General features: G+C 44.3%; 1 protein-coding gene across 1 annotated transcript in view; it reads left to right on the top strand.

Moving 5' to 3' along the window:
* The window catches only part of ADRA1B (adrenoceptor alpha 1B), a 58,398-nt gene extending 35,662 nt beyond the window's left edge, over window positions 1-22,736 (top strand). The window contains exon 2 of the mRNA XM_036847476.1: window positions 22,073-22,736. Within this exon, the coding sequence (XP_036703371.1) occupies window positions 22,073-22,680 (608 nt within the window). The 3' untranslated portion in view covers window positions 22,681-22,736. The remainder of the gene's footprint in view (window positions 1-22,072) is intronic.
* Window positions 22,737-25,519: the final 2,783 nt, after the last annotated feature.

The raw sequence follows: 25,519 nt of genomic DNA, 5'->3' as shown, positions 1-25,519 counted from the left end.
GGAGCATTTAATCCATTCATGTTTAAGGTAATTATCGATATGTATGTTCCTTTTACCATTTCCTTAATTTTGGGCGGGTTGTTTTTGTAGGTCCTTTTCTTCTCTTGTGTTTCCCACTTAGAGAAGTTCCTTTAGCATTTGTTGTAGAGCTGGTTTGGTGGTGCTGAATTCTCTTAGCTTTTGCTTATCTGTAAAGCTTTTGATTTCTCCATCGAATCTGAATGAGATCCTTGACGGGTAGAGTAATCTTGGTTGTAGGTTCTGCCCTTTCATTACTTTAAGTATATCATGCCACTCCCTTTTGACTTGTAGAGTTTCTGCTGAGAAATCAGCTGTTAACCTTACGGGAGTTCCCTTGTATGTTATTTGTCGTTTCTCCCTTGCTGCTTTCAGTAATTTTTCTTTGTCTTTAATTTTTGCCAATTTCATTACTACGTGTCTTGGCGTGTTTCTCTTTGGGTTTATCCTGTATGGGAGTCTCTGCACTTCCTGGACCTGGGTGGCTTATTTTCCTTTCCCATGTTAGGGAAGTTTTCGGTTATAATCTCTTCAGATATTTTCTCTGTCTTTCTCTCTCTCTTCTCCTTCTGGGACCCTATAATGCGAATGTTGTTGTGTTTAATGTTGTCCCAGTGGTTTCTAGGCTGTCTTCACTTCTTTTCATTCTTTTTCTTTATTCTGTTCCACAGCAGTGAATTCCACCATCTGTCTTCCAGGTCACTTATCCGTTTCTTCTGCATCAGTTATTCTGCTATTGATTCCTTCTAGTGTAGTTTTCATTCAATTATTGTATTGTTCTTCTCTGTTTGTTCTTTAATTCTTCTAGGTCTTTGTTAAACATTTCTTGCATCTCGATTTTTGCCTTCATTCTTTTTCTGAGGTCCTGGATCATCTTCACTATCATTCTGAATTCTTTTTCTGGAAGGTTGCCTATCTCACACCCATTAGTTGTTTTTCTAGGGTTTTACCTTGTTTCTTCATCGGGTACATAGCCCTTCATACCTTTTCATCTTGTATATCTTTCTATGAATGTGGTTTTTGTTCCATGGGCTGCAGGATTGTAGTTCTTCTTGCTTCTGCTGTCTGCCCTCTGGTGGATGAGGCTATCTAAGAGGCTTGTGGAAGTTTCCCAATGGGAGGGACTGGTGGTGGGTAGAGCTGGCTGTTGCTCTGGTGGACAGAGCTCAGTAAAACTTTAATCTGCTTGCCTGCTGGTGGTTGGGGCTGGGTCCCCTCCCTGTTGGTTGTTTGGCCTGAGGCGACCCAGCACTGCAGCCTACCCGGGCTCTTTGGTGGGGCTAACGGCGGACTCTGGGAGGGCTCACGCCAAGGGAATACTTCCCAGAAACTTCTGCTGCCAGTTGTCCTTGTCCTCACGATGAGACAGAGCCATCCCCGCCTCTTAGGAGACCCCCCAACACTAGCAGGTAGGTCTGGTTCAGTCTCTATGGGGTCACTGCTCCTTCCCCTGGGTCCCGATGCACACACTACTTTGTGTGTGCCCTCCAAGAGTGGAGTCTTTGTTTCCCCCAGTCCTGTCGAAGTCCTGCAATCGAATCCTGCTAGGCTTCAAAGTCTGATTCTCTAGGAATTCCTCCTCCCGTTGCCAGACCCCCCAGGTTCGGAAGCCTGACATGTGGCTCAGACCTTCACTCCAGTGGGTGGACTTCTGTGGTTGTAAGTGTTCTCCAGTTTGTGGGGTCACCCACCAGCTAGTTACGGAATTTGACTTTTTGTGATTGAACCCCTCCTACCATCTCATTGTGGCTTTCTCCTTTGTCTTTGGATGTGGGATATCTTTTTTGGTGAGTTCCAGTGTGTTCCTGTCGATGACTGTTCAGCAGTTACTTGTGATTCCAGTGTTCTCGCAAGAGGGAGTGAGAGCACATCCTTCTACTCCGCCATCTTGAACCATTCTCCAGTCATCCTTTTTTTTATTCAAGTAACTTTTACTGGGTTTGTTTTGTCTTATTGCAAGAAGTTATATATGCTCATTATAGAAAAGTTTAGAAGATACAGAAAAACAAAAAGAAGGTATTAAAAAGCCGTCCTTCACACATAACTACTGAAATATTTGATGCATATTTATTCAGCCATTTTTCTATGGGATGATATCATACATACTATTTTGTAACCTACTCTTTGTCTTTTGATATATTATGAACACTTTTCGAATCATATTCACTAATTTAATCTTTAATGGTTGAGATATATGGATCATTAAACCATCAGTTATGTTGGTATATTGGGATTGTTTCAAATTTTAGTTATGATAAATAATTGGCAATAAAATCCTTGTATCTAAATCATAATAACTAACATTTATTGAGTAATTTATTACTCAGGCACTGTACTGTTTTACATGTATTATCTTTTTTATTTATTTTTTTTAATTGAAATATAGTGGATTTACAGTGTTGCACCACTCTCTGCTGTACAGCAAAGCGACTCAGTTATATATATATATACATTCTTTACTTATAATCTTTTCCATTATGGTGTATCCCAGGAGACTGGATATAGTTCCCTGTGCTATACAGTAGGACCTTGTTGTTTATCCATTCTATACGTAATAGTTTGCATTTACCAACCCCAAACTCCCAGTCCATCCCTCTCTCCCTTCCCCTCCCCCCTTGGCAACCACAAGTCTGATCTATATGTCTGTGAGTCTGTTTCTGTTTTGTAGATAGGCTCATTTGTGCCATGTTTTAGATTCCATATGTAAGTGATATCATATGGTATTTGTCTTTCTCTTTCTGACTTACTTCACTTAGTGTGATAATCTCTAGTTGCATCCATGTTGCTGCAAATGGCATTATTTCATTCTTTTTTATGGCTGAGTAGTATTCCATTGTATATATATATGCCACATCTTCTTTATCCATTTATCGGTCAATGGACATTTTGGTTGTTTCCATGTTTTGGCTATTGTGAATAGTGCTGTATGAACATAGGGGTGCATGTATCTTTTTGAATTAGAGTTTTGTCCGGGTATATACCCAGGAGTGGGTATATGCCTATGGTAATTTTATTTTTGGTTTTCTGAGGAACCTCCATACTGTTTTTCATAGTGGCTGGACCAACTTACATTCCCACCAACAGTGTAGGAGGGTTCCCTTTTCTCCACACCCTCTCCAGCATTTGTTACTTGTAGACTTTTTAATGATGGCCATTCTGACCGGTGTGAGGTGGTACCTCATTTGTATTATCTAATTTAACCCTCCCAGGAGTCCTATGAATAAGTAATATTACCTCCATTTTACAGGTGAGGAAACTGAGGCCTAGAGAGGTTGAGTAATTTGCCCACAGTGACATAGATAATGACTGCAGAGGCAGCACCCTTAATCACTAAGATAAATTCTTAGAATTGTAATTTCAGGATAACTAAATACATAAAATTGTAAGGTCTCTGAGTCATATCACCCAGTTGCCCTCCAGAAAGCATGTCCCAATCAATATTCCCACCGTCAGGATATGAATGCCCACTCACTTGCATCATTGCCAACACAGGACACTATTAATTTGTATTGTCGTTAGAGAAATGAAGCTCAGACTTCTGATAGCTTATTCATGCTCTTTAGAGCATGCGTGCAACCCAATTCCCAACTGAAACGTTGATTTTCTTTAAACCAATTGTTGTTATCCTTTTTTTGGTACATGGGCCCCTTTGAGAATCTGATGGAAGCTATGAAGCAGCTACACAGAAAATGCACACGTGCACATCAAATAACCCCATATTTCTCAGGAGTTCACAGACACCATTAAGAACTCCTATGCTTGCTAGAGGATCGATATATCAACAATACTGAAACTAAAACTAAAAACAGGGCTAATGAACCAGGTCAAATGCTGGTTTGACCAGACTGTTCTTTTTAACAATCCTGCAGTGTAAGGAACCAGATCAGAAGAGGCTGGAATAAAATGCCCAGGCACTATAATGGTCCATTTGCCCTGTGGAGTGGAGGTACCCCAGTCAAAACTCTCTCCTGAGGTCGTGCTGTCCTCCACCAAACCAGTAAGACCTCCGAGCAGATGGACAGGCCGTCACTGGCCTGCCCCCATTGGTGCGCTTCAGTAGCCTCCAAAGAACAAGGCTCCTTCTGCCAAATGCTCTTCTTCACACACTAGTGTCTTTCACAATCTCCCCTCGCATCCTGCTCCGTTATGGTCTGGAAAGCCTCATCCCAGATCAGTCAAGCCTCCGCCAACCCTACCCACCCCTCTCCTATCACAAGCATCGGATGAAGACAAGACGTGGGGGGAGCATGAGGGCCAGGACCTTGCCCATCCATCTGCTGTGATGCTGCTTTGCCAGGAAGATTTTTCTGGGAACTTTCCTTGGCCTGAGCATGTGCTTTTGGGGCCATGTTTAATAATGATCCATTGAGGCTCAGTGGCGTTTTCAGAATTGGGGGTGGAACATCTGGTCCCAGCCTGCAAGGAAGGAGGTGGACAGAGGAATTAGCACTCTGGAGTGAATTGCCCTTTTGGGTGACCCAGTGGAGAATTCAGCTCCATCTGGATAGACAGGCTTGGGCTGCCAGAGCACCATGAGACACACACAGAGGATGCAGGCAGCTTCTCAGGCTGGAACCTGAGCTGCCCTGTCCTTGCTGCCCGTCCGTGGCCACCTTGGGGTCTCATTTTGCACAAGACCACCATATCCTTGTCAGAAATATGAGGAGGAGTGGTGATGGGAAAGGGGGCTGTTCTGCCCTTTTACTGTCTGGCTTAACTCTATCTTTTGATCTCTATTTATTAATTTTTCTCCATCCTATGCCCTGTCCTCTCGCTTATGTTCTTGGCATTGCCCATCTACAGATGATGGAAGGATTTGTGAGTTAAACATCCATTCTCCTCCCACCTTCTTGGGTGCCTGGGACTTACATTCACAAGGCCAGGAGATGGCAGACAATGACTTTTCAATTCTAAATAATTACAGTTCCTCCTGGATTTGGCTGGGAACATGAGTCATCTGAAAACTAGTATATTCACACCCAAACATGGCTCTTCTGTTTCCCCCTGCACCCTGTACTCCCTTGTGGAATCTGCTCAATTTTTTTACATGTCCTTTTAGTCTTTGGTGTTTTGATGGCCTTCCTCACCAGGTCCAAATAGCAGAGGATGGGAGAGCAGAAACTCTACTACTTAATATCTCTGTGACTCTGAGCAAATTACTTCTCTTCTAAGCCTCAATTTCAACATCTGTAAAATGGGGACAGTAACTGTGCCTCCCACGTTGAAATGTTTTGAGTACAGAGTTAGATAATGTATGTTAGGAGTTTGATACAGCACTTGCCTCCTGTAAGCTCCCAATAGACGGTAACTGCTATTCTTATTGTTGTTGTTATTAAATTCAGATCACCACCATCTTCTGTATTTTCTTGGGCACCATCATAAGGTTGAGTCCATTTCTAACTATCACGAGAGTCAGCACGACTTCTCCACCTTCCTTGTGATCAGGACACTGCACAGGAAGTCAGGCCTCCTCTCTCAGGCTCTAAACAGCCTGAGGTCACCAGCTCTCTGAGACACATTGCCCCACTGCCGTTGCACCCTCTTGCACAAAGGGCATGCAATTCCCTGCCTTTCCAGCTCCTGTCTCCTCAAAATGTGCAAAGATGAAATCGTTTTTGCAGGAAAGTTCTCTGAAAGTAGCAAAGTCAAGTAACTCCTCCTTCCCAAACTATCACCCACACTTATCTCTCCATCCCAACATGTAACCAGCACCTCCTGGTTTTCTTCTAGGTGCCTTCACACAGAACGTTCCAGGGATATAACAAGTCTCCAGTCTGTGGGAATCAGCACTGAGGTGCAGAAAGATCAGTTGCTCCAGGGTCAGACCTGGAACTGAATCCTATCTCCACCACTATGTAATCTTGAGCAATTTGTTTAATTGCACTAAGCTACAGTTTTTTTCATCCATAAAATGGGCATAATAATTGTATTCACCTCACCGGCTTATAGGTACTGAATAAAATAATTGTTGAAATCTCCTTGCTTCCCCAGTCAACGTTAATCTCCTGGATTAAATTCTCAACCAGTTCCAGGTACCTAAGGGATGTTCGATAAAGACTGTCTGTAAAGTGGAACAAAGCTTGGGACCTCCCGCTGCAAGCAATAATCTAAAAACCTGCATCAAACTGAGAATATATTTCATGTATATTTACAAGAAAGAGGTGAAGAAATTGTATTTTCTGAAAATCTAGTAATTTGAGGAAAGGAACTGTCTTTAGGAAAAATCTTAAATAGAACTGAAGGTAGAAAGTGAAACCCTTTTCCCCCCATCACAACGTACATCCCCCTCTTCCTTGCTGCCCTCAACAAGGCTGATGCCAAAGCTACCAGAAGAGAAAACAGAAATTATTGCCTAAAAAAGCAATAAGAATTTGGAACTCTTGGAGCAATCTGCGAGGGGAGGAGCTGAGGTGAGAGAGGGCAAGGAGGGGGCCAGGGAGCCCAGCACTGAGTAGTACGTTAAACGCTTGGTGCGGGTAATTTTCATCTTGTGGAATCACTGCTTCCAGGTGGTATAAGCAGAGCAGGCGTCAAGGGAAATGGAGCCCAAGAAGCAGAGTGGCGGGAATGAAGTTATTCCCCCTGCCCCACTCCAGGAATCCAGAGACTTTGAGGGAGGGCTTTGGACATCCCAGGGTTATGGAAAAGGGACACTCACGATCATCTCGCCTAGCTTTCAAGGGGTGGAAAGGCCCCCAGCTGATGTCTGGGCTACACATATAAACAGCATAGGCAGTAAATACTGAATTACATCTTGTCCCTTCATGGAAGCTCTCAGAAAACATTCTCCCATGGCTGCAGCAAGCCCAGCCAGCTCTCTGTCCTACAGGCCATCTCTGAGTTGAGCAATAAATTGTCCCTCGGGCACTTGCATCTGCAAATTTCCTAGCAATGAGGAGCCTTCGAGCTATGAGAAAGGGCAGCAATTTCAGGGTCATTTTATGGAATGTCTGTGGACCTGGACTGAGAAGCAGGAGAAGGCCCTGCTTTGCTAAAATCTGGACAGTGGCACGTATGCAGTAGCAAAGACTAATCATTTCATCATACAATATTCATGACACCAGCGATGTGCCTGGCCCTCGGGATACAGAAAGGCAGGCGAGGGCTCTGGTGAGAAGACAAGACGCCCTAGGGACAGCGGGTTGGCATCATTCACTCTAAGGGCTGCAGGTGACAGGGCAGCCATGACGCCCAGGTGTGGCCCCCAGAGGAGGAGTGCATCCCAGACCAGGCCTGACAAGTGGAGAGGAGATGCAGAGCTGTCCGGGGGTCCCAACCTGAACCTGGCAAGCCAGTGGATATAGGAAAAAGTTTGGATTACCACCAGCCAAAGGACAGATCAGAGGGATGAGTCAGAAAGAGGAAGGCAGGGGAGTCAGTGGACAGCTGCTGAGACAAGGGATGAAAGGCATTGCACGGTGCCTAACGGCTTAAGTGGTCCAGTCTCAGCGTTTTACCACCTGATTCCCCAAAGCCAGTAATTGTCCCTGTTCTCTCTGGAGCCTTTCATCCGAAGGTGCCGAGCCTCTCAGCCAAGCAGCAGGTTCATCTGCTCGCTCTGAGGGCAGCATCCAGTATTGCACAGCCTTCTTGTTATAGGCTCAAAGACACTCTGGCCACAGGTGTATCTGTAACTTTTCCCCTAGTCTCTGTTCCACCTCTGCAATGGAGTGAACACAGCTGACAATCCAAGAAGCAGGGAGCCCCGGTAGCTAATGCAGCCCCCCCGTTTCATACATGAGGAAACGAGGCCCAGAACTGTGATGACCCTGAATAAAGGTCGGCCAGCTTCTAGCCCTAGGCTGGGTCTTTGCCCCTATGTTCTCAACCACTCTCTCTATCTCTTTCTCTCTGTCTCTCATTTTCCCCCCGCCTCTCTCCCTGTTTCCCTCTAATTACAAAAGCAATGATTGTTCATTGCAAAAAGAATTTTAAATAAAAAGTGAAAATCTTCCCATAAAGCCATCCTCCAGAGATAACCATTATGAACAGTTTGTTTTCACATTCACCCAGATTTTTTTCTATGAACACACACACACGCGCACACACACGAAAAATGTTTTTTATAAAAATCAGATATTAGACATTCTCTCCTGAAATTTGATTTTTTCTACTTGACTCTGGCATGGGCCTCATTCCATGTAGACCTAGCTTACCATTTTAATAGATGTATGGTTTTTCAATGCGTGAATGCCACGTGGTTTATTTCATAATCCCCTATTGCTGGAATTTAGGTTATTTCCCATTTGGGGGGAACATTACTGCAGTTTCCTGTACTTTTATCTTTGCTCCCTTTTAAGAGTACTTCTGTAGGATAAATTCCTGGATGTTGAGTACTTACATCAAAAGCTAAAGTTATGCTCATTCAAATTGTATCAGATAACACCAGTTTTCCACCCAAAATCTGTACCCACACACAGAATGCGTGCAAATGTCTGTTTTCTCATACCTTTGCCGAACTAATAGACCTGAAATATTTTGCTGCTTTTTAATTTGCATTATTTGCTTTGTAAAGGATTCCATGAGGTTTTCATTAGTTCACTGGCTGTCCATTGTAATTATTCTTGTTATTTCCTTATCCATATGATTTGCTTTGTTTTCTATTGAGTTGCTTTGTCTTCTTGATTTGAAAGAGAGTTTTGTGTATTAGAAATATTCCTTTTACTGTCCTTTAAATTACAAATGTTTCTCTCAATTCTGATAACTTTGTTTTCAAAGTTTATGACCTTATAGAAGTGCCTAGGCAAACTCAGCAATACTTTTCTTTACAGATCCTGAACTTCTGTCATGCTTTAGAAAGGTCTTTCCTATTTCAAAATCATAAAAAATATTCACTTCCATCTTCTTATATCTTAATAATCTTTTAATATTTAAAATCTTAGATCCATCTGGGTTTATTTTAATGTAAGAAAGTAGAGATCCAGCTTTATTTGTTTCTAAATAGCTAGAGACTGTTGTCCTAACACCACTTATAGAATAATCTGTTTTTTCCCCACAAACATTGCGATGGCATATAAAATTCTCATGGATATTTGGTTCTGTTTATAAACTGTATAATTTCGTTGATCTATCTGCATTTTCTTGCACCTCCTGCCCTGGTATTTTTTAATTACTCTTATGGTATGATATGATTTTATGGTAGGTTTTACTCTCTGTATGGGTAAGTTTCCCCGTCTTCCCCACACCACTCCCACCATTCCTCTTTATTTATTTTAATTGACCTGGCTATTTTTTCATGGTTTTTCTTCTATAATCTATATTCTTCCATATATTTAGTTTGGGATCATTTAGGTTCCCCTCTCTACCACCCACCCCCCAAAAAAACCTGGTGGTATTTTAATGAGATTATCTTGAATTTACAGATGCATTTGGGGAGAACTGAAGTTTTCTTGGATAGAGACTTTCTATACTAAAGCAAGCTATGTCTCTCCATTTGTACATGCCTTCTTTGTATGCCCCTTCATAAAGTGGTATCACTTCCTTCACATAGGTTCCCCCCAACACTCAGTTTTAAAAGGGTTCTATGCGGAAATTGCTATTGAGGTCAAAGCATGGAACACACTCAGTTTGGCATCAAAGATAAACCCTTAAGTGCTGCAGAAACTCCTCCATCCCATCTGCTCCCAACTCTGGGCCTAAGCCAAGAGGTCGCTTCCCTCTTTGAAGTTGGAATGGGTCCATCAAGTAACCAGCAGGCAATTGATGGCACGGACCCCATGCCCAGTCCTGTGCTAGAAGTATAGAGCACAGACTCCATCTTCACAGAGCTTTGATGCTGCCTAAAGAGACAAGTGGCACATCTCTCAAGAATGACATTCCATATGAATCCATGTGGTATGGCCTTTGTTTTGATGGGAAATATAGGAGAAGAAGCCTGGAGCAGTCAGGAAAGATTTCAGGAAGAAGATGAAAACTGAACTGGGCATTGGCCTGTGGTTACTATTTAAATAAAGAAGAGGAAGGAAGCACATTATAAGCAAGAGAATCACTCCACAACAATTTACCTAGCGCCTACCATGAACCAGATACTGGGCTATGCACATGAAGAGCAGGTTATGTGCTCAACAAATAGTTTTACACATTCACTATAACCCAAGCTCTGTGTTTGGTGCTAGAGAAACAGGACAAGTAAGATTGACCCTGGCCTTGAGGAGCTTGTAAACAAGGGAGACAGACTCTTAAATAAATAAGTTCAACAGCTGTTGTGATAGAATTCTGTGGAGGGAATAGCAGAAGACTCTTAATCTGGTGACTGTGCACCTCCTGGGTACCCATGGATGGGATTCAGTGAGTCTGTGAGCCCCTGAAATTATATGATGCTAAATTATTTGCGTAACCAGCATTTTCAGGTTAAGAACCGTCGAGGTAGAGTGCCACAAAATTCTTGGCTTCTGTGTTTTAATGACCATATAAAATATATAGAAAGACACCATTACAAATAAGAAGTAAATAATTCTAGCCTTCCCCCAACCAGAACTATTCTAAGAGTTTAGAGGCTGTATCATCTGTTGTGGAAACTGCCCAGCTTTGAGACCAGGCAGATTTGGGTTTGAATACCAGCTCTACCGTTTAATAGCTGTGTAACATTGGGTGAGTTCCATACACTTGAAGACTTTATTTCCTCATCTGTAAATTGAAAATTGAGAATTACAGAACCCAGTCCTCCCTCACGCCTTACTGTGGGAGTGAAATTAGCTAAGGTATGTCGGTTACCTGGATCTGAGCAGGTCTTCACAGCCTGCTCATTCCTTCCTTCTGCTTTCACGCTTCACAGGAAGCTCTGCATCATGGGCTATGGTTATGACAAGGAGGAATTTGAGCCAGGCGAGAGGAGGAGGAGAAAGGAGTGGGCATCTCAGACCAGTGGACAGAGTAGATACAGGGAAACGAGCCAGAAAAGTCAACTCGTGTTGTGAAGAATCAGTACGTTGCAGCCAAGTTGAGCGGGTCTTAAATTCCAGCCTAAGCAGTTTGAACTTTATCCTATAAACTATAGGAGCCGCTGGAGGGTTTGGGACAAGGAAGTCAATCCCATAGTGAGGTGGTTCTCAACCCAGCCTTTGCCCATCATGAATCCCAAGATACCCAGGAAAACAATTTTTTAAATAAAATTATAATGTGGAGGGCAATGCTTCTCACCTCAGGATCTTGTTAAAAAGCAGACAGATTCTGATTCCCTGGATCACTGAGATTCTGCATTTCTAACAAGCACTGCGGTGATTTTGATGCTGTTTACCCATGAACCTCACTTTGAGTAGCCAGAGGCTAACATATTTTTGGTTTTGTCATTTTTATTACTAATATTATTCTTGTAACACACGTTGGCAGAGTGCCTGTCCTATATCAGGCACTGTGCTAGGCCCTGAGTAGAAAGAGAAGAATCAGACATGAACTCTCTTTTCTAGAAGCTCACAGTCTAATCTGAGGAGATGTGGCATAGCCCTAAGCAACTGTAATTCAATATAGAAAGTAATAAATGCCGTATTTTAGCCTCAGATAAAATACTGTGACAATTTGGTGAAGAGAAAGATTGTTCCCAGTTGAGGGAGAAATTGCCTGGTGTTTAAGGAAATGAATAGTAGCTTCTTTTTCTTATTATTAAACAATGAGTAAGAACCAGTGAGTAGACTTCAGAGTTAGATTTTAATCCTAACTCTACCACTTACTAGACATGTGACTTCATTAATCTCTTAAACCTCAGTTTCCTCATCCATAAAATGAGATATATTAATAGCAAGGCTTCTGGAAGGATTGTATGAGAGAATGTTTATAAACATAGTACCTAATAACTGGTTCCTGGTTCATTATAAATGGTAGCTCTGGTGATTATTATTGTTTTCAGTATTTGCTGTAAATCTTAACAGGTGTCTCTTTGGCCCCAAGGATATTGTATTTGTTGGACAATTTTGTGATCACATTCCAGGGTTAAGCAGCAAATGAAAATGGAAAAACCTCGAAGGGAATTTCCAAATCCAAGGAAACTTCCTTCACAAAGCCAGTGCTGAAAGAATTAGCAACTAGTATTTTCAATTTTTGAATATTTATTGCGCCAGACTGTTTCCACTGGGGAGACTTGGCTTGGCTAAAGGTGTAGCCAAGTGCTCCTAATAACAGGCACAGTGAAAGGGAGCTCCACTCTATTTACAAGCTGATCAAAATGGTTTCACCACCCACTGACTCCCTTGAGATGTCTGCTTGTGTGATGCTGACTGTGAAATAAGTCAAATCAAATTTATAATCCTACAGACACAGAATGTCAGAGCTCAGAGGGATGTTAAAAAGCACCCAGCCCCGGGGGGACCAGATAAATGATGCTTTACATCCCTCTATGCCTTGCTGCAGTCTCCAAGCCCACCCACTGGTCATTCCTTCAACCAGTATTTAATGAAGGAATATTAAAGGGCCCTATAGTAAGAGGATAAGGCACATCAGGGAACCTACAAGCACATCAGGAACTAACAGAGGAGGCTGCTGGGCTTAACAACAAAAAATCTCATTTCCAACCTTTCTCTCTCTCTCTCTCTCTCTCTTACCTGTGGAGGACCTTGCGCAAGTGCTGCCTTCTAGCTGCGGCTCCATTTCTTCATCTGTAAAGTAGGGATAATCCCACTTTGCTCATAGAACTGTCAGGGGGATTAAATGAAATAGAACATAAGATAGTTGACTGACATATAACTAGGACCCCATAAACACAGTATCTTTTGATTCATTTTTCATTTTTTAAAATAATATTCATTGGATTTTTCCCAATTACAAAAGTAATTCGTGTTTATGGAGAAAATGTTGGAAAACACCAGAAAGCCCAGAGAGGGAAAATTCATGCATAATTTCACCACCCAAAGATAAACATGGTTGACGTCTCCTTTCATGTATATTTTTCCAGTCCTTTATACACACCAACATGTGTATTTTGTTTCCCCATGAACTGTATTGGAAGTGATTGACAGCTTCTGTTAGGATTCTGTTCCTGGATTCATATTCAAACTCTATCCCCCACTAGCTCTGTGACCTGGAGCAACTTGCCTTCCATTCCCCCATGTGTAATAGTTGTGACCTGCCGCGGGCGCGGCAGGTTGGACCCAGTCATCAGGAACGCTATAGACTGCAGTGCGGAATGGCGCCCCCTAGAGCCGTGCCAGGCACAGTCATGCTGGGCTGCCTTGGGAACAGAGAGGTTGAGGTTGAAGGAGTAATGGGCGTAAAGATGTTTAGGCATTTGGCCAGTGGCTGACACAGGACATGAGCTTGTTAAATAGTAGCTACTACTCCACAAACAAACCCTGTGGTTTTGAAGAGTGGAGGGAGGTTCACTGTTCAGATTTGTTAAATAGCACCTTAAGGATGACCCATTGGGACCATGGTCCAGCCAAGAAGTCCCTCTCCTTGTGCTGATCCTGCTCTGCTTTAGCTTTTTTTCAAAAATTTATTTATTTTATTTATTTGTTTTTGGCTGCATTGGGTCTTCATTGCTGTGCGCGGGCTTTCTCTAGTTGCGGTGAGCGGGGGCTACTCTTCATTGCGATGCGCGGGCTTCTCATTGCGGTGGCTTCTCGTTGCAGAGCACGGGCTTCAGTAGTTGTGGCTCGTGGGCTCTAGGGCTCAGGCTCAGTAGTTGTGGCACACGGGCTCAGTTGCTCCGCGGCATGTGGGATCTTCCGGGACCAGGGCTGGAACCCGTGTCCCCTGCATTGGCAGGCAGATTCTTCACCACTGTCCCACCAGGGAAGTCCCCGCTTTAGCTTTTGATCCTTGCACTTCACCATGCCTCTAAGTCGCCCTCAGGCATGCAAAGCCCAAGTGATGTGAGTGGGCTCACTGCACCATCTGCTTGCTGCTTCATCCCTTTGCTCTCAAGTTCTGCCTCCTGCTCGCCCTATCCAGGTGTGCAGCTTTCAACCCCTCCAAGCCCTTTCAGAGGTGTTGTCTCATTTGACCTGTTTAAAAAACCTCAGTAAGAGGCTAGCAAGAGGCAACCGAGTGGAGCCATGTGGCCTCCCGCAAGTGGTTTCCCAGGGCTGCACCCATAATGCTACTCAAAATGACTACAGATCTGCGTGATGTGCAAGATAGCTTGAAGTGACAGCTAGAGATGGCACAAAAAACTCTGAGTCACGTATTCAATCAGTCAGTCGGTGAACAAATATTTATTTAGCACTACTATGTGCCAGGGGCTGGGTTCTCCAGTGAGAAAATATTCCCTGTTCACTTCTCTTTCCAATTCTTCAGGTCCTCAAAGAAGAATGAATTCCTCTCAGTTTAGGGCCAGCAAATCTTCAACACCCCTCAACCCCAGCTAATCTCCCTTTCTGAAAAAGGGAACAGGCTCAGACCCACATCCAGAGGTAGTAATATTGTTTAGTTTTCATCTTATTTTTCTCTGCCACTGCATTCTGTTTATAGCAAACGATGCAGGTTTTTAAATGGTGATAGAAAGCTTCCTTTTTTAAAAAAAAATTTAGCTTAGATACCAAAAGTGAGTCGATTTAAAGAAAAGCATTAAGTAACGGGTGGTCCGGGTGGTAGAATGACTGATGCTTAGGAAGCCCTAGACTTGAGATGGGTGAGGCTTAACCCTTTCAGGTTTGCTGACCCAAGCCCATGATGACAGCTGTGGATTCTCCCCCAGAAAAATGCATGAACATCACATACAATTTCATCAAGTTCCAGAACTACCTGGAGTCCCATTCCTGGGCCTGTATTGGAAAGAGCAGCAGGGTAAGAGTCCCGAGGCCTGGTCTGCACGGGAGATCTAATCCTCTTCGCCACCTTCATCTTCTTGGCAGTAGTACTGGCAGTAATAGCAGTGTTGGCAATAGTAACAGTAGTTGTGTTTGAAGCAGTCAAACTGTACTTTGAGTACAGCTTTGAGTGCTTTCAACATGCCAGGCACTTACCAAGCCTAAGCTCAACTCATCCATGCAGAAAAGAATTATCACCATCCCCACTTTCTGGGAAACAGAGCTCAAGTAGTTTCCCCAAGTTCACTCATCTGGGAAGTCAGGGTCAGCACTTGAACCCAGCTGTACCTGCCTGTGATGTCTGAACAGGTCCTTAACCACTGAACTCCATTGTCTCGATAAATCTCTGTTGGATCAATTGAAGGACATTTGAACAGGTTCTGGCCGTCATTCTGCCATTCACCAGCTGAGTGACCTTGAGCAAGTTACTCACCCTGACTGACCTTCTGTTAAGGAAGAAGGTTTCGGAGTCCTGCCAAGCCATGATGCTAAGACGCAGGGCAAGGAGCGTGGGACCGTTTCATGAGCAGGAGAAGTGGAGCCAAGCTCAGGGACATGCACTGCGAGTTAGTGGCCCTGGCAAAGAGCAGGCATAGCCCTGACTTCCAGCAGAGAGAGCAGGCTTCCAGGAGCCCACATTTCCCATTGATATTTGCTCCCTCTCCTGGCAGCTTCATTGGCCCCCAAAGGTCTGTTTGGGTGCCCAGAGAAAAAGATCCCTGTCACCAATCCGCTTTCATGCCCCAAGGGCCTCAGCACCTTCCCTAATTAACGAGGGCTTCTTGGCTCCCCCCAGGGCAGGCTGGCGTAATAAACAGGGCCACTAATCCAGGTGGCTCCTGTGCTATTGGCAGGTGAGGGAGGAGGGAAGGGTCCGACATATGTGTGGAATCCAAGGCAGCTGGCAGTCCCGTCCCTGACCCGCACTGCCCCTCTGTGGTGGGTCTGGAGATGGGCAGGGCTTCTAGCTCTGGCCTTGTGGAGACTCTGAATGTTAAGGCTGGACAGGACTCAGATCAAACCACTCAACTAAAGGAGGGAAACCATGTCAAATTATTATGTAGTGCACCTGAAACTAACATAATGTTGTCCGTCAACTCTAGTTCAGTAAAATAAATAAATACATTTTTTTAAAGGAGGGAAACTGAGGCCCGGAAAGGGAAAGCAACTTACCCAAAATGATACATCAAGTTATCAGACAGAGGTTTCCTATAATTAGATTTCCAGCCCAATGAGTGGTTTACAGGAATAATTATTATTTGGTTAATAAGCATTAATGCAGAGTTGATTTAGGTGGCAGGAACCTGGTACCCAACAAGCTTGTAAGAACTTTACATGTTTTACCATGTTTAATCCTCACAACAACCCAGGGAAGGTGGTATTCTTATTAGCTCCATTTTACTGCTGAGGAAACTGAAGCTTAGGTTTAGTATGAAACTTGCCCAAGGTCATGTGTCTGGTGAGAGAACCAGGATTCTATCCCAGGAATCGGAATCTAATGAGAAAAGGGCAGTCCTTGTCAGAAGTCACTGAGGGCTTGCTCAGGGTGCGAGAGTCATGCTGCGGTCTGCAGGAGGACAAAGCAAAGTAGAATGCAAATGAAACAAGAGGGTAGGTGAGGTCATTATTCAGCTTCCAAACACATGAGGATTAAAAACTGACCACACCCAGAGTTGTGGAGGTGTAGAGAAAATATCACATTCATACACAGTCGATGGGAGGAGGGTAAATTGGTACGACCGTTTCAGAAGGCAATTTGGCTAGCTGTCAGGACTTAAATGTGGAATTGACCCAGTGATTGCTCGTGAAGGAAAGTTAGCCTGCAGAAACACTCAAAGGTGCAAAAAGCGAAATGCATGAGGCTTGTCATTACTGCAGTTTGTAATAGCCAAAAATTGGAAATCACCTACTTGACTATCATCAAGAAAGAGTTTAGTGAACTACTGTATATCCAGAGGGCAGGATGTAATGCTCTGACATGGGGAAATATCTTTTATATATTCTAAGTGAAGATAGAAATTTGGGGAAAGGTATGTGTATGACCCCATTAAAAAAAATCCATCTGAAAGGATAAAAACAAAACTGTTAGCTCTGGTCCTGTCTACTTGAATGAAGAAAGAATTTTCACTCTATATTATATAGATTTTTTTGTAATGTGTAATTTTTTAATTTAGCAGGTGTCACTTTTGTAAGTGAGGGGTTTTTTAGTTGAAGTATAGTTGATTTACAATATTGTGTTAGTTTCAGGTGTACAACAAAGTGATTCGGAGATATATATATATATATATATATATATATATATATTCTTTTTTTCAATTCTATTCCATTATAGTTTATTACAAGATATTGAATATACTTCCCTGTGCTATGTAGTAAATCCTTATTGTTTATATATTTTATATATGGTGGTAAGCATCTGTTAATCCCCTAGTCCCAATTTATCCCTCCCCCACTTCCCCTTTGGTAACCATAAGTTTGTTTTCTATGTCTGTGAGTCTGTTTTTGTTTTGTAAATAAGTTCATTTGCGTCACATTTTAGATTCCACATATAAGTGATACCACATGGTATTTGTCTTTCTCTTTCTAACTTACTTCACTTAGTATGATAATCTCTAGGTCCATCCATGTTGCTGCAAATGGCGTTATTTCATTCTTTTTTATGGCTGAGTAATATTCCATTGTGTGTGTGTGTGTGTGTACACACACACACATCACATTTTCTTTATCCATTCATCTGTTGATGGACACTTAGTTGCTTCCATGTCTTGGCTATTATAAATAGTGCCACTGTGAACATTGGAGTACATGTATCTTTTTGAATTATAGTTTTCATATTTTCTGGATATATGCCCAGGAGTGGGATGGCTGGATCATAAGGTAACTCTATTTTTAGTTTTTTAAGGGTCAGTGAGGTTTTTTTTTTAATAGACTTTATTTTTTAGAGCAGTTTTAGGTTCACATTCAAATTGACAGAAGGTACTGTGATGAACCCATATTGACATATAATCACCCAAAGTCCACAGTTTACATAAGGGATCACTCTTGGTATTGTACATTTTATGGGTTTTGACAAAGGTATAATGACATATATCCACCAATACAGCATCATACCGAGTAGTTTCACTCCCCTAAAAATTCTCTGTGCTCCCCCTTTTCATTCTCCATTGTGTCACTTTCGTAATAAAAATATACAAATCTGGAAAGGAAAAGAAAAGAAATAAAGATATGGTTTCTGCCCAGAAGGAATTTACTGCCCAGTGGTAAACAAGGACTCAGCCAGCCCTGGAATGGCTTAATTAACAGACAAACAATAAAATAACAGAATAAGATCTGATTGTATATGTTCTGTGGGGTACAGAATGAAGAATTCAGTCTGAGTCGGGTAGGGTTAATCAGAGCAGAGTTCCTGGAAGAGGGCAATGAATGGGCCAGGATATAAAGTATATTTGGAAAATGGCCACCGTTTATGAATTTTCAAGGTGCCAGACCCTGTGTCAAGTATGTTTACATGGATATTTTCATGTATTCAGAATAACCCTATGAAGCAGATGTTATCCCCAATTTATGGATAAGAAAATTTAGCCTGAGAGAGCCAATTAACTTTTCAAAAGTCAAACAGCCAATACACCAAAAAAGGGATGCAAAACCAGGCCTCTGTGACCCCAAACTCTGAGCTCAAGTCACCAGGCCACATTGCCTAAAGTGGCTGAAGGCAAAGAATGACCTTCTTCTCAGAGGAACAAGTAACTCAGGGAGCCCAAACTCAAATTGTGGCTGTAAATAAATGCCATGAGAAAAGTCAGCATCACCCCCTTCCCTTTGGCTGAGCACATCTTAGCCCCATGGTCCTTGGAGAGCGCTTTGTAAGAAAATAAAGACAAAGATCCAGCCTGTCTTTATCCCTGACAAGGTGCTTCCGTTGTGATGGAGGTGAAGAAGAACCTAGAAAGAAATGCCACGTGGCACAGGGGTACAGAATGATATGCCCCTATCATAAAGCCATGTGTGTTCTGTGGCAATGAACTGTGAATGCATCAGCCTTCCCACAAGCCTGTGGACTGCCACAGGGCAGAGACCACACCCCTGTTTGTCTGTATCCCCACAGGTTGTCCTCATGCCTGGCACTTAGCAGAGCTCCGTATTTGTGGAATGAATGAATGAACAAATGAATGAATGAATGTATAAAAATGTAAAAAGCTACCACTCTTACATGCTGGTGTCCTGATCCATAAAATAGGACCAACTATAGTCCCTTCATCTAGGGATTACTGTGATCATTAAATGGGCAAATGGTGTAAAGGATTTAGTGTAAGATGTCTACAAGAGCACACACAATGTGATTGACGGTTCTGATATTAGCTATTAGCACTACTGTTATTTGTGTATCCTTTAAAAGCTGGTCCCTCAGGATACACCCCCTTTACGCCATTTATTGACCATTTTACTAACATCTTCAACAGGATTGGCAAGCAGAGTTACAAGTTTGTCTTCAGCAAGTATGCTTTCCTGCTCTGGATCCTCCCCACCTTTGCCACAGCTGTCTGTGCCTCCCCAGCCTCTATCCCAGGCCTTAACATGTCCTCATGGGTGGTGTGCCTACCTGTGTACACGCTCACCAGCATTTACCGTCCAGGGTAATTCACAAGGTTTCCAGGTGTTACCTCCCTCTCTCCACTTCCCCAAATTTATTCTCCAGTTTCCCATTTTTGTCAAGACCAGTTTAACTATGCCCTTTAGACTCAGTGACAGAAACAAGACCATCCCCCTGGGCAGAAACAACTCACCCCATCATGGGTACTAGGTATTCACACATCATATTTGCATTTCCACTGGGGCCTTCTGTCCAGTGTCTTATTCCAAAGGAGAATCTGGGACAGTGGGACAAAAACCTAATGGTGCAAGCCTTGTCGCAAATCAGACCACAAGGTGGCGCCCTCATTGGCCCCCACCTAGAGCTAACCCACAGTTGAGAAGAGTCAGCGTACTTATATATATAGTTACCACTTACCCGGAGTATGGATAACCTGCTTTCCAAGTTAACCCCTCTCTGGTTTAACTCCGCACCAGGAACTCTGGCCATCTCCCCCCAGCCACCACCCCTGCATTGCCAAGCAGAGAAGTCGGAGGCTCCCTGTAACAACAAGCCGAAGCTCAAATAATCAAGAAGGGCAAGTGCTACAGGGGGGAAACTCAAGTGCAATCCAAAATAGGGATTCTTGTGGCATCTATGCCACAACTGTGGGATCTTCAGCCACTTTCTGGGTCTCGGTGTCTCCATCTGCCAAGCGAGGAGGTTGGACTTCGTGATTTGCTAAGATTTCTCCCATTCAGATGCTCTTCCTTCAACAAATGGATTCAAAGGTGATCCCAAAGACCAGGCCCTCAGGAAGCTCACAGTGTAACAGAGGAGATAAGACAGGAATACAAAAGTCACTGTACTGCAGGTGGAGTGGCTGGCTTAGGGACGTGGTTTGAAGTTACGAAACATTCTGTAAAGTATATTTGCATTTTTTAAAGCATTTACATACGTATATACAACAGGAAAAAAATCTGAAAGTTTATGTACCAAAATGTGATGTCTCTGCATTATGGGTATGTGTGCTTTTAAAATATTTTTTCTTTTCTTTTTGCTTTTTAATAGTTTCTCATTTTTCCACAAAGGGTATGATTAATAGCATTAAAAACAAAAAAAAACACGTTTCATATTCAAACAGAATTGAGTTTAAATCCCAGCTATATTACAAACATGCTGCGTGGCCTGGGGCAAGTCATTCAACCTCTCCAAGTCTCAACTGCCTTGCATTTAAAATGGAATTGTTTTTAACTTAATATTGCCATTAAATGCTTTGGGACCTCAAATTCACAGGGATGAGTTAATCATGTTTCCCAATTCATAGCACCTCATTGTCATCGATCTAAGCCAGGCCTCTCTCTTACTTTATTGATTTATTTCCTTTTATTCCCATCCCTTATTCCCCTTTCCCTCTGCCTCACCCTTAGGCACCCATTTTGTATTTGATATGTATAATATTTTTTAACTTGAAAATGTTTTTGAAAATGTGTGTGGTTGTTTGTACCTTATAACAAAAGATACTATGTTATAAATCTCATTGTTTCCTACTTTTTTCACAAAGAACAATGTATTTAAGATCTTTCCATATTGCTTTTTGGACATGTCATCCAGTACTTCTAAGTGCTGCATAATTGCTGTGCTATGCATGTACTCCACCTTTCCATAACTCCCAGTGAGGGGCACCCAGGTGTTTTCCAACTCTCTGTCACCATAAACACCACCCTGAGCATAGTCGTACATGGCCCCCGATGGACCTGTGTGAAAATTCTTTGAGAGCTCTGCCCTGGAGCAGAATTGCTGGGTCAGGAGGTATCTGTATACTTAATGGGATCAGAAGGTCTTCACAGCCTGTGCCCCCACCAGCAGGAGACTTCCCATGTCTCCACACCCTTGTCTGCACTTGGCACTATCGAGTTTTCTAATTTTTGCCAACCTAACAGATATTCTATTACTCTGTGGTTTTCACTTTATTTGACTGCCTAATATTTTGAGCATCTTAGTATATGCTCATTAGCCCTCGGGTTTCCTATTTTGTAAATTGCCTGTTCCTTTTCTTTGCCCACTATCTACTAGGAATGCTGTCCTTTTCTTGTTGACTTTCAGGAGTCCTTATATATTCCAAATATCAATCCCTTGACTGTCTTAGACATTGTAAATAATCTTCTCCCATTCTTGCCCCATAGTTTATCTTTTTGAAGTGTTAAGTCGTTTTTCTTCACCTCTCCATCAATAAGATCATCCTTTACCTTGTCTTCTTTTACCTTATAAAGGTTTACCTTTCACCTTTAGGTCTTTAATACATCTCATATTTGCCATGGAAATACTTCATGGCATTTTGTGAAGGATAAAATAATACAGGTAAAGCGCCAATACAGTGCCTCAGACCCAAGAGCTGTACAATTGTGGGTGATTATTATTATCATTTGAGTAGAAAGTGGTAAGCACTGCCCTAGGAAATCTAGAGATACGGGAGTTTGAATGCCGTTTAGCTAGATCAGAAAAGATTTTATGGGCGAAGGTTAAGTGATGGAGATTGGCCTAAAAAAAGAATGTAGGAGTCATTTATTTTGAGATGTAAAGGGCAGTATTCCAGGTAGAGGAACTGGCCTGGGCAAAGGCCGGGAGGCAGGAATGCCACAGGTTGACAATGTTTGGGCCGATCACATCGAAGAGAGGGGTCTGACTACTCACCAACTGCTGTCTGTCTTTCTGCCCGTGCCCACCCCACCCCTTCCCCATGCAGGCTCCCTGTTCTCCACCCTGAAGCCCCCCGACGCCGTGTTCAAGGTGGTGTTCTGGCTGGGCTACTTCAACAGCTGCCTCAACCCCATCATCTACCCGTGCTCCAGCAAGGAGTTCAAGCGCGCCTTCGTGCGCATCCTCGGGTGCCAGTGCCGCGGCCGCCGCCGCCGCCGCCGTCGCCGCCGCTTGGGCGGCTGCGCCTACACCTACCGGCCGTGGACGCGCGGCGGCTCGCTGGAGCGGTCGCAGTCGCGCAAGGACTCGCTGGATGACAGCGGCAGCTGCCTGAGCGGCAGCCAGCGGACCCTGCCCTCGGCCTCGCCGAGCCCCGGCTACCTGGGCCGCGGCGCGCCGCCGCCCGTCGAGCTGTGCGCCTTCCCGGAGTGGAAGGCGCCCGGCGCCCTGCTGAGCCTGCCCGCGCCCGAGCCCCCGGGCCGCCGCGGCCGCCACGACTCGGGCCCGCTCTTCACCTTCAAGCTGCTGGCCGAGCCCGAGAGCCCCGGGACCGACGGAGACGCCAGCCACGGGGGCCACGAGGCCGCAGCCGACGTGGCCAACGGGCAGCCCGGCTTCAAAAGCAACATGCCCCTGGCGCCTGGGCAGTTTTAGGGCCCCGCGCACCGCTTCCTTTCCCTGGGGAGCCAATCATCGTGGGGGGCGGGCGGGCGGAGGGGGGGAGGGGAGTGTCGGCGCCCAGTAGACACGGGCCCCACGGGGAAGCGGGGGGAGGGGGGCGGGGAGAGGGGCAGCTGCTTTTCTGGCAGGGGCATGGGTGCCAGGTACAGCGCGGAGAGCTGGGCCGAGCATGCTGAGAGCCTGGGGGACCCGACGCCAGCCGGGATTTCCGTCTCTCTCTCTCTGTGTATATATCTAAACGAGTCCCTCTGTACATGTATTTAACCGTGGGTGCACGTGCGTGTGTCTGTGCGGTGTACGTGTGGTCTGCGTGTGTGCGTGTGTGGGGCCGCCCGCGCGGGGGCAGAGCGAGTGGGTGCCCAGGAGGCAGCCAGGGCGTTGTTTGTCTCGTGACTTCGTACCTCGCAAGCCCCTCCTGTACTTCACTGAACGGTGGCACTTTGGCGGGGTTGGAAGCAAAGTCGGACATTAAAGGTCATTTCTCCTGTGCGGCTTTGAGTAGTTTGTGAACGGGGTGGCAGGCAGATCTTGAGTTGCCTTTTCGTTCACATTCAGGTGTGCCCCTGTCTCTCCCGCCGGCCCTGTGGGCAATGGTTGTGCCGTGCCTCCTTGACCCCGTTTCTTTCTGCCTTTGCCATTCCTGCCCTTCAGGGCTAAACAAATCTGACCCTGTGGCCGAAAGTGACGCCTTGGACTTGTCCCATAAATCCTGCTTGCCCGCTTTTGACCGTTACCAGTATCTAAATCCTCCTGCTGTGGGCAACACTGGGCAATGTCTGGCCTGGCCCTGATCCCCAGGACCCCGATCCTAGCTGGAGCTACCAGGCCAGCACCCTAGGTGGGCCTGTCACCTGTGAGGGGACTGGTCCCTTACCTCCTCCAGTATCTTTTGACCAAACACTGCATTATTTGCCGGTGCCCATGGAACCTGAAAAAGAGAGCCAGACTGCAGAATTTTCTGGACACGATAAGGATCCATGTGTCAATGCAACACATATGGGCACAAGAACCCTCCTAAGCTCGGCTAACTGGCGAGCCTGCCTGGGAAAGAAGCACCGAGGAAAGTCACGCAGAGAGGAGGAGCATACCTTGAAGAAGGTAACTTCCGTTCTAGTCTCAGCGCTGCTACCGATTTACTCTATGACCTTGAGAAAGTCACATCTCCTCTGGATCTTGGTTTCCCATCTATGTAATGACAAGATTGATTCTAAGGTCTTTTCTGCCTCTAAAAGCCACTGGTTTGCTAAAAGAATAAAGGATAGGGAACAAAACAGGGAGCATTTTTCTTCCCTGAAATTAAAAAAAAAAGCTTAAGAGGAAAACCGCCACCCCAGTCCCTTTCTCTTCCTGCTTTGCGTTTTCTAAGTTGAGATTCATTAATTTTTCAAATGGTAAGAGCTTCTTCCAGTAATATTGGCACATCAATCATTTATTCTATAGGCGATTGAAATAGAAAATCCCTTAATGGAGGAGGGGCAGTCATTCATTTAGCTGAAAACTGTAGGGGTATCAGGCATGGCTGGATCCAGGGGCTTAAACAGTATTGTTAGCTTGCTCACCAGCTCTTATCATTCATCTAGCTCCCATCTTTTAGCTCTGCTTATCTTTATATGTTACACTTGTTTCCTTTCGGCAAATAGCTTTCTCACACCATTCTTACAACTTGAGCCCCCTCCCCAAGGAGAAATAAGATTTCCCAGCATATCTGCCAAAAAAAGAAAAATAAAGAAAAAATCCAGAGAAGCTAGATGTTCTGTATCACAGACCCCTTTGAGACTGTAATGAAAGCTATAGATATACCTTCCAGGAAAAAAAATGCACATACAAAAAAGTTACATTTTCATACAATTTCAAGTGACTCACCTCTGTTTAAGATCCTATGAACTAAGCATGATACCCCAGATTCACTAGTTATTTGAAAAAAATGGATGTTCAGAATTATCTAGGCCAATCCCCTCATCTTTACAGATGGAGAGACTGAGGTAAATAACTTGCCAAATCACACTAACCTAGGACTAAGACCTGGATCTGCTATATCCCTGTGCAGTACATTTTCTCCTCCCTTGTGCTGCCATCTTGGAGTTGAGTATATCCTCCACCAGAGAGTAGGTTTCTTCTTGCTGCTATAGAGAAAAGGGAGTCCTAGGGAAGGAAGAGCCTGCACTCAATTCCCAGAGAAGAAGGAACAGTTTGGGGTGGTCCTCTGGAAACATTTGCTTAGCAACACAAGTCTTTCAAACAAGTCTGACACAGAATCCTGATACAAGTGAGGTCTGCAGTGAAGTGAGGAAAGGAGGACAGAGCCTCGCCCCCTTGGCCTCCTCCTCCACGTCTTCAGCCACTTCCCCTTGCCTGCCCCAAGCACCTGAGGACTCCACAGCATGAAGTTTGAAAATCACTGGTGAATGGGACTTGGAGTCAGTAGGACCTGGGTTCAAGTCTTGGCTCTGGGTGACCTTGGGCAATTTACCTGCCTCTTCTCATCTGTTTCTCCATCTATCAAATGGACATGATCTTCACAGCCTAGCAGAAAGCACAAAGGATTCGATGAGATCACTGTGGTATAAATACTGAACTGTGAATCACTGGGCAAATGCAAGTTATAATTTGGACTTCAGATATCTGAAGCCACAGTCACCAAAGGTATTTCCTGAGCTGCTCAGTTACAATGACCTCACACATTACTGGTTCTTGGAGGCCACCCAGGCAGCACAAAGAAGCAGTGGCAGCCTCCTATCTCTTTCCAGAAGGGAGATTGGCCAAGCAGTGGCTTCACATCCCTGGAGAGTGCTAGGTTCCATATCTGCCCCCA

Source organism: Balaenoptera musculus, chromosome 3, assembly GCF_009873245.2.
Source record: "Balaenoptera musculus isolate JJ_BM4_2016_0621 chromosome 3, mBalMus1.pri.v3, whole genome shotgun sequence".
Classification (NCBI taxonomy): Eukaryota; Metazoa; Chordata; class Mammalia; order Artiodactyla; family Balaenopteridae; genus Balaenoptera; species Balaenoptera musculus.
This window is presented reverse-complemented; position numbering and strand designations above follow the sequence as displayed.